Source organism: Coffea arabica, chromosome 5e (genome assembly GCF_036785885.1).
Source record: "Coffea arabica cultivar ET-39 chromosome 5e, Coffea Arabica ET-39 HiFi, whole genome shotgun sequence".
Classification (NCBI taxonomy): Eukaryota; Viridiplantae; Streptophyta; class Magnoliopsida; order Gentianales; family Rubiaceae; genus Coffea; species Coffea arabica.
In genome coordinates this window covers 4,284,911-4,294,971 of record NC_092318.1, presented here as the reverse complement: position 1 = coordinate 4,294,971, position 10,061 = coordinate 4,284,911, and the positions used below count along the sequence as shown (strand labels likewise).

The window sequence follows — 10,061 nt, the reverse complement described above, 5'->3', positions numbered from 1 at the left end:
CAATGATTAGGTGTGAGATACAAATAGGGGAAAAAAAGAGATAAAAATATGGTAAAATATCTCTCATACATATGTCATGGATATTGGCGACTTTTAGCCAAAAAAAAAAATTTTGTTGTTAAAATAATATGGTATTATAGTGTGCTAATTATTTTAGAACCATTTTGTACATGAACTAAATTTAATTTAAATTATACAATAGATTATATATGCTTGTGATTTTGTTTAGTGGTTGGATCTTATATTCGTGAACAATCTCCAGAGAAAAAAAAATCTAGATTATACTAATTCTATAATTTTTATTGTTGTATTAATTGTTACACTATTTCTCTCATTTTGTTAGGTCTATATTAATGCAAGTTTAATTTTGATTAATTCTTGTGTCCCAGGCAATAAATATATTAAAACTTTATCATCTTATTATCTTAATAGGTATTAAATTGTAGAAATTACATACATAAGTGATATTCCATATATAACTGGGAAGATGTGTTGTTATTATTATCCAAACTTTTAAACTTTTCAAAAATTTTAAAAATTATTCAAATTATAATACAACAAAATTTTATTACATATTTTATAAGGTTATGTGAAAAATTTTCATAGTATTTTAAAATATATAAATACAAAAAAAATTTTAAATTATACATATAATCAGGTATTATATAGATATATTACGAGTACTTACTAACTAAGGTACTAAGTTTTAATCATTAATAGAACATCTTATCATTATTTCAAATAAACTTCCTTGTATTGGTTTGGTATAAGTTTTTTAAGTTAAATAGTATATTTGTGCCCATAAATTAGTAAGTTTTGGTCATTAATCAAATTTACTATGTTATAAGTAAGAATTACTATTTATGTATAAAAACTTACTATTACTTGAACTAAACTTACTCTCTAAAAAGTATGTTTGGGATATAAAGTAGTAATTTATTTCTTTAAAAAATTAAGTTTCATATTTATTCCAATTTACCTTTTGAGACAGAAAAATTAGTAATTTATTACTGTTAATTTACTATTTAAGATAAGAAACTTACTTCCTTATTTTTATGCATTATCCTATTTAGGTGGATCGGTCCAACAGGTAATTAAATGGTCGCTAAAAGTATGATAACCTATTATATCAGATAAAAACTGTTTAGTTACCATAACGATAGTTGTTACAGCATTTTCCATGACTTACATGTCATTGTTGATTATGCAATACATATTTTGTTGTACTAATACCAAGAATATGCATTAGATTATTGGATTGCACAAGTTCTAACTAATTGAACGTAGGTTAATAAAAGTCAGGGAGTGAAAAAGTGTTTAAATTCTAGATATGTTCATAGTTTGTAGCATTTGTATTTACTTTAGCCTTTTAAATATATTTGAATTCTACATAACTTTCTATTAGTTGCTATTTATGTTTAGGTTACTTCCTATCCAAAATCGAATTTCAAACTATATTTCATTTTTGTTATATTTATACAATCAACAAGGAAACGATGAAATCTAACCCTAAATCAGAAAAAGCATACTCTCAATCTCTCATCAAGGAAAATTTATTCCTCTGTAGCATATGCATATTTTACTGATATTTATTTTTGCTTACGATTTAGGCTTTTCAAAAGCAAACTTAGGCTTTGTTTCGAGGAGCTGGGGTAAGGTTGGTTGCAAGTAGCAACCGTCCAGAAAGGTTGACGGCCATGATTTTACAAAAAAAAAAAAAAAAAAAAAAAAAAAAATTTAATGCCCATCTTGTGTATTGATTTTAACACCATGTATAGGGCCCATAAATTTTGTTTTATATTTACAATTACATCCTATGGAATTGACACAATACCAGCCCAAACAATTTTTTTGACAACTATTTGGACCCCTGGTCCCTGTTTCAATAGCTATTATTTTGGATTTCTTTTTGAATTTTTTCCAATTACATATTTGAATCACTTTTTCGTTTTTTATTTTTTTCAACCATCTTTCTTATTGCACACGTGTTACTTACTTTCCTAGAAAACATACATTAGAATTTTTTCAAATATACTTCTAAACAATACATGCAAAAATGCCCCCTGAATGCGAGGTACATCTACGACTTCTCTGGGATAAATTAAAGAATAAGAATTCGAGCTCCTCATCTACTTTGTGGAGCCATTTTCCTACTCAATACCTTATGATATACTTTAACCATATAATCTTGAATTAAAGCGTCTTGCATGATCATTTAGACATGTTAGTACACAGACAATGTATACGTTAAATATAAATGCGTGCTATATATGTTAAATATATATGTTAGTAACCAGTTTTAAATGCATGCTATATGTGAAATAAAAAAATTAAATATAGATGGAGATTATATGTTATGCTACTAATTAGCGTAAATTATTATATTACTGAAAAATTGATCCCTTTCTTCTTATTATTATTGTTATTATTATTAGTAGAAAATTTTGAATTCAAAAACTTCCAATTTATCACTTAACTCAATTCTCCCCAAAAAATTGATCCCTATCTAATCTTATTGGAAAATTTTACTCTCTTTTAGTGTTTTTTTTTTTATTAAAAATTAACTCTTACACCTTTGCTCTTTACTCGGAGTCAACACTTAAAAAGTCATCGACTTGCGCAAGAACCAAGAAACTGCTAGTAATGGCTGAATTCAAAGCGTCCACACAGTGACTTCAAGTCAAGTTGCTAGTTATACGCAGAGGAAGATCTCGAAATCCCTTTGCTTTTTCGTGCAAATCCGGGGCAAGACAGAGGGGAGCAGAATCAAGAAGTCTGAGATTCAAGCAATTTAGCGAGGAGGAAGAGGAAATGAAGAGAGCATCTGAAGCTGAACCCATCAGGCCGAACCTCGCGTGTTCTTATCCAGATACTGGTACTTCTGTTTTACTGAAAAAAGCCAGACAGTTGCTCCGAGGAGACAATAGAGAATCTTCTGCTTCCTCTTCTTGCTCAGTTAATTCTCCCTTGTGTGGTAAGACTGATTGATTTCATTTTTTTTTTGTCAGCCACGTAATCTTTGTACGAAATTTTTCAGGAGAGGGTATGCTACTCAATTGTTTATTTAGACATTGTCAGTGACAATTACTGGAAACAAAACAATATATGGATAGGATGGAGACTGGTAGTGGGAGAATCACTTGTTGAAAGTGGGATATTTCAGTGACAATTACTGGAAACAAAATATTTCAGCTAATTACTGTTTTACCGTCTACTATTATTGTTTTACTGTCCACATTGTCATGAGTGGTATTGGTGGTGACAATTGTTGAAGCCCTTTTAACTAAGCGAATCATTTTTAGCACTAATTGACTTATGGTGTAGCTAATGTTTAGTTTAATTACTATTTGGATGATCAGTTGTTGAATCGCTTTTTGAAGAATCGATTATCATCTCAATTGGTTGTGGGCTTGTCAACTAACAAATAAAGATTTTGGGCATCTCTGGCCTATAGTTGTTTTGAGTTGGATGATCAGATCAGGTTCTTTAATACGCTGGTTGATTTGTGTATTGGGTAATTTTAGGATTATTAAGGCAGAGGGCCTGGGAATCTTAGCTTTAGAAGAAAATGGCAATGGAAACTTATTCCAGAGTGCCAGTTTTTTGGGCAATGGGGAGGGTCATAGGATGATAGGACGATAAGAGTGATATTGGTAGAGCTTAATGAGTTAATGAAGCTATCTATGATGCAGAGAAAGTCGAACGAAACAGGACTGGCATATCAACTTCTTCAGCAAGTGAGACAGGTGAATAAGTAAACTTGACTTTTGCTCTTTGTTTATGTTTATGTTTATTTGTTTCTTACTTGTTCTTCCCTTGTAGTGTAAGTTGAGCTAAACATCAAGTTACACATTCTGTCAGATGCTTTGCTCTTGGAAATGACATTAGGAGGAAACAAAGAATTGTGGGAGATGCATTGGTTAGGACATAAGGAGAAGATGATGAAGGGCTCTGGTGATGACAAAACTGCGAATGACCAGATAATCTTGCCACGAGCTACTTATTGCTCAGTTAATTCTCCCTTGCCTGTTGAGATTGATGATGACAAGCACAGGTAATTTCCTTGAGTTTTGTTAGTTATATAGCTAAAACTGAGTCTGAAAGGGCACTTGGCTAGAGAACATCAACTCCGTTCTGCATACAAACATATTCGTACACGAAGCTACACGCGCATGTGTTTTTTAGTGAAGAGCTTGTTGCATGTGAATTTGACCTATAATATGTCACTTAGAGTTTCACACTCCACGTCCAATTATGCTGTATAATAATATGCTTCATTCACATCTAAATTGCACCTATTCAACCATGTCAGTCTTCAAATTCTCATTTTGTTTCAATGGTTTTACCCTTTATATTGAATTTCAAAAGGTAAATTTAATAGCAGTAATTGCAAAAGCACTACTTTCCGTATCCCTCATCAGCCACTCCTCAATCCCACTGGAAACCTTGGTTGACCTACTCCCCATTCCCCTCTGGTCTTTTCTGCCTCCTCTTGCCGTTGTTACCCTGTTTCCTGCATTCGTCTGTATGTTTGTTTACTTCTTTCTGGGTTGTGGTTTTACCATGAAGTCCAAAAACTTCCTTGTGTATAGTAATTTTGATTCAACGACCAGTCTTATAATCTAGTAAGACTCGAACAAGCTCAATTTCATTTCAAGTTGACTTATTGCAACATTTATTGCCCCTTGGAATCTCTGTTCTTAGAGATCCTATACTTGTTGCTGAACATTTTATTTATTCTGCACTTACACCAGAAATAAAGAGTTGGAGATCACTGATGCTCGAAAATTACAGATGGAAGTTCAGAAACGGCTGAGAGAACGTCTTGAGGTATTATTGTGAATTTCTTGATGGAATATTGTTGTGAACTGAGGTTTTTGGTTTCGTTCCGAATTACAGGCATAATGCTAAGAATCTAAAGAATTAAAGGATGATTTTTGGTTTTTGTCAAACCTACACTTTTGTAATTCATTGATGCATGACAGAAACCATGTGTATTCTATAGCTCTTATGGCTTTTTGACTATTTAATCATCTCAGATAGATGAAATTTAGTAAAGTTGCAACTGAGGCTTTGTTTTCACTACATGATTCTGTGATGATACTCATGTCTCGAATTCCTGGATCTACAGAGTCGTCTGGTTCTGTTGCTTCGTATTTTATTGACTTGCTATTTTGTACATGAAGCGATTGGTTCTTTTCCTGACAGGAAATTTGAGGTAACTGTCTTTTGATTCTTTGCTGATACTATTATATGAATTGTTGTCAGGCTCAGAGACAGTTGCAGCTGAAATTACAGGAACGATTGCTGCAGCTGAAATTACAGGAACGATTGCAATTTCTCCAGAAACTTAATGAAAATTAGCCAATATCAGGTACCTCTTTCCTTTTTCTCTTCTGATTCTCCTCCTTTTTTCTTTCATTCTCTTATCCAAATTATGTTTTCAATTTCTGAGTGGTATATGCTAAGTTTTTTATGGATGTACTGGACATTAAACAAGTAGATTTACAAACAGATTATGCACTTCAATTCCTGACATTTTCTTTTCTTCTTAGGTGTTTTTCTTATCCACGAGGAAATTGTTAGTTGGTGTTTCTTTTTGTATGTTTATTACTCTACATAAGATGTTTATTTATGAACTATTTGTGTTTGAATGAGCTTTGCTAAATAATCTAAACTGTTGGACTTTTGAAAATATACTCTCTTTCCTGGCATCTATGGGATGTTGGGAGTAGTCCCAAAATTTCCTGATTTCCTTAATTGTGGAAATTGCAGCGTGTGAGACCTCTGACATACAAGTTAATCATTCACTTTAAGCCTAATTTCTAATCTGATTGATGCTTCAATGCGTGATTTGGAAACTTATCATGTACAACTTTGTCATGTGTTCATTATTCCGTGAATCTTTCACTATTTTATTGTGCTTCCACTGACTTGTCAAATGCTCCACCATGCTATCTTACAATGTTAATTTTTCTTTCCTGCAATTGTTTCTTTCTTTTGGTTTAAATATATGAAAAAAAGATTCCCTCCACATACTAAATTTTACTTTGCCAATTGGATGCTTCAGTGATTGGTTTAGGTGACCAGTAAATAAGTCCTTATGATTCCACCATTTTTCCAATTAACTGGGCTTGTATTTTAAATTAATGTTATAATTTAATCCTATCACCTTATTTTCCCTCTATAGCATTCAATATTAAATTTACATACGTCTTCTTCTTTTGATGTGCTTCTCTTGCAGTTTTGATGGGCTAAACGCATTGCTTTTCTTGGCTAAGGTATATTTATTTGTTGTTAAACTTTCACTTTATGTTCCTTTGTGTATGGTTTATATTTCCTAGTGTTCAGATCTTGATGTCAGGGTTCTATACCTTTCTTTATGCTGTTTAACTCTTGGTTTGCTTTGAATGTATCGTTGTATTAGCTTTCTATTTTTTTTATTGCTTTCATTGCTATTTGAGCTATAAAAGAATGGATATCTTTAAGTAGCACAAAATATTAGTGTCATTAAGCCAGTGTCGCTACAATATTGCCATTGTAATGCTTTATGCATCAGTATTTATAATTACCTGCTGAAGTTCTAAAGGTGCAAGTCTTAACTATTAAGTTCCCTTTGTTCTGTAAAGTTAAAATGGATTGACATCAGTGGAATAAAATCTAGTTACATAAATATGTGATAATTTGGAAAGACAATTTTGGAACATGGCGCGGTTAATGAATCTTTTTATGCACTTGAAGATCAATAATTGCTACATTGTCTAATGCCACTCATCGCTGGAGTACTTAATGATCATATACCTGAGGTGTCAAAACTCAGCTAGGGCTTTTTGGATGTTTCATTAATCTTATCTCATATTCATTTATCGAAAAAGCGATATAGCTTTGTTAAACTCCTGTTTTAGATACTCAGGGATATGCACTGAGGATGAGCTTGGTATTGTTTTCAAAGTACGTCTGACAAAATTCAGAGTTGAGACTGGGGTCAAAACTTGTCTTGGGCAAGCTGATTGTCTCACATGTAGGGCTAATTTTGAGTATGCTACCTGTTTCAAATATCGGGTTTGCGTGAGATACTTTTCCCCAAGGGATTTTGCTCAATGACCAAATTAGAATTTGTTGACAACATGTAATTAGTGTTTACAATCACATCCCATATCAGTATAGTACTGGCTGAAGAGGGAAACACCTTTATCAGAGCATGGTAGTGGTTTCAACAGTGTCACTCTCTAACTTGTCGGTTATTCTCCCTTAAGTGGCGATGAAATTGGAAAATCCTAAATTTTGTGGCCTAAATTGAGATTTTGCACATTCTTTAGGGAGTGTTCCTGAAATTTGCCCCAATACAATAATGCAATTCTTGTAGTATGGTGAGGAATTGAAGATGCCATCGACAATGCTTTATTCACGGACAGGCAACTTACTGTCTTCAGCCAGTGAGACTGGCAAATTCTCTTTCCCTCTACAAGTTATCTTTTCTTTTGTTCTTCATTTGTTTATGTTTTTTTTTCCACCTTATTTGTGACGAAATTAAGCTCAAGATGAAGTGGATATTTGTCAGGTACTTTGATCTTGAGCCAGAAAGGAGTGATTAACAGAGATGCAAGGAATGGGACTTGAGGAATTCAAGGCATTAACCGACAAAGCAGGAAACATTTGAGCAATCTGATTATCAGACAACAATGTCAGCTTAAGTCGCTGGTTAGCTAGCTGAAAGGAGATCAACTTCTTTTTCTGTAAATGTGTATCAGATATCAAAGTGAACCTTTATTTTAACAAATAGAATATTAAATACCCTAAGATAGGGGTTGCTTGTTGGCTGTTTTGGGCAAGGTGCCATTTTCTTAGTTTGATGGGAAACAAATAGCGGCTGCTTCTATTTCTGTTTTCAGGTCTGATAATGAACGGTACACTTGAAATATGTTTTACTATTGATGTGCACTTGTGTCCCTTGACATTGTAACTTCTACATCTGATACTTCCTTTCTCAAATGTCCGTCTATTTTCTATGAAAAGGTGTTTGTAGATCATTGAGGTTAGTCTTCATGCTTGGACATTACACAAAGATGAATTCACGAAGATTTAGTTTTAGTCCAGCTTCTGCCACAGAGATTTTTCTATCAAGACCATATCCTTTAGGCCACAATTACATTGAATTTGCCAGTGACTCACCCTTGAAGGTTTTCTGCAGAACACTGAGCAAATGTAAATGCATCATTTGAGATATATATATAATGATCCTTATTCTTAGTTCCACTTGTAGAGCACAGCCAATAATTTTGCCCATGCTGATTTCCTTCTAACAGGGACTTTAGACCCCTGGTTAGGGAAAAGCAGATAGAGGAATATGAGCTTTAATTTTCTTATTCTTTGTTGTGAACTTGTGATCCTTAGGTCCAAACATTAAAACCTCAACAATCTTAAAATTGATTGACAGGAAACAAAGGCAAAAAGGGGGAAAAAGAAAAGAATTTGGGTTGGTTGGTAAGTGTAAGTGGAAGAGAAGCAATTGGTCAACGTATGTGAGATGTGTTCTAGTCAAACTTCCATGGAACCCAACCCTTGTTTTTTTTTTTTTTTTAAAAATTCATTACGCTCGCCCTTCCAATACCCAAGATCAGGAATTCAAATTCTAGACTTGACAGTTAAAAGAATTCTAAAAACCCTCTTCTAATCACTGTGGCGAATTTCAATAGTTCATTGAATCTAACTTAGCTTATAAAAATATTAATCAAATAATGATGAGATTTCTAATTTGATTCTCAAATCCTCCTCTTTATTTTCACCACTTGACAGGGTTCAGATTTTCCTTGAATAAAGAACATAATCTTGCGTATATGCATTCGAAATGGGAACTTGCGTATTATTACTAACTAGTGTTCAGGACACTTAATAAAATAATCATTTCATTTTCTTTGTGTCTTTTCTGTTTAAAGCCCATCATTCTTTTTCTTTAATTGTGAAAAGCAATATGATAGGACCATGACCATCTTGAAATTGACTGCATTGGTGACCTTCAATAATAATTTGGGACAACCATCAATCTTAAGATTACAAAAGGGAGAATTCAGTTAGAAATAGTGCTTAATTTGGTCCCTTATAATATGTGGGCAAAGTGGTAGAGTTGTTATCCATTTGCACTAAGCAAAGTTAAATTTAATTGTCAATGGGTTAATGTGCCGGGGGGTGAAGAGACCAGCCATGCCTCAGAAGAGGACAAGTTGTGGAGAAAGCTGTGGAACCTACCTTTGAAACACAAAGTTAAACACTTTGAAACACAAACAGCGTCCCAGTGAATGAACTCATACACGAGGACAAACAAAAAAAATCCTCTGTTGTGGCGAAGAGATTGAGTTTGTGGAGCATATGTTATTATTAGGTTAATAAACAAAGAATTGTGTCCAACATTGATTGAGAAAGAGTGATTAATATGTAAGTAAGGATGTGAAATCTAATAAATTTTTGGGTCAATGTTTGGACTCTTTAGTGGATTTTCTCCAAGTGTTTCTCCCCAACAAGTGGTATTAGAATGGGATTCAAGGTTGAATCCTAGTTGACTACTGAGATCATGTGAGTTGGAGGCTGTTACCAGATCATGTATGTTGGGCGCTGTTACCAATTCAACAATTTAATACTTTGCATCCTTGTTTCAAGGATTGACAAAAAGTATTAAAGGTGATGGATGGCAAGTCAAAAAGTATGGAAATATTTGGCGTAAGAATGGAAAACTGGAAAGCATGGAGATACTTAACTGTGCAAATCTAGACACATGATTCAAAAGTCAAGAAAAAGATGGAGTCCAATTTTAATTTTGGACATAAATCGCTGAAGACTTTCTCACAATTCCAGTGATTGATATTTCATCCTGGTAGTTGTTAGATTCAGATTATAATTTTTGGATGGTGTGGAATGCGTCCCAACAAAACATAGGGATCCAATTTTCAAGCGCGAGACAACTCTGACGACTATGAGTTTTTCGTTGTTGGTGGAGTTTTGAAAATCACACATGGCAAAATAAATATGAGGATAAAAAGAAATATGGTGATTTTACTACTTGATTG

The 10,061-nt window shown here is 33.3% G+C and overlaps 1 protein-coding gene across 1 annotated transcript; it reads left to right on the top strand.

Moving 5' to 3' along the window:
• Positions 1 to 2,612: 2,612 nt before the first annotated feature.
• On the top strand, positions 2,613 to 7,950 carry LOC113722643 (uncharacterized). Its single transcript, XM_027245912.2, has 7 exons — positions 2,613 to 2,974; positions 3,693 to 3,746; positions 3,862 to 4,054; positions 4,755 to 4,830; positions 5,269 to 5,374; positions 6,245 to 6,281; positions 7,562 to 7,950. The coding sequence occupies exons 1-5, from the start codon at positions 2,812 to 2,814 to the stop codon at positions 5,362 to 5,364; spliced, it is 582 nt and encodes a 193-aa protein (XP_027101713.1). The 5' UTR covers positions 2,613 to 2,811; the 3' UTR covers positions 5,365 to 5,374; positions 6,245 to 6,281; positions 7,562 to 7,950.
• The last annotated feature ends 2,111 nt before the right edge of the window (positions 7,951 to 10,061 follow it).

Coding starts and splice junctions, on each gene's coding strand:
- LOC113722643 (XM_027245912.2), top strand. CDS start 2,812: ATGAAGAGAGCATCTGAAGCTGAACCCATCAGGCCGAACCTCGCGTGT. Junction 3,747..3,861: donor TTCTTCAGCAAGTGAGACAG/GTGAATAAGTAA, acceptor ACATTCTGTCAG/ATGCTTTGCTCTTGGAAATG. Junction 4,831..5,268: donor GGCTGAGAGAACGTCTTGAG/GTATTATTGTGA, acceptor AATTGTTGTCAG/GCTCAGAGACAGTTGCAGCT.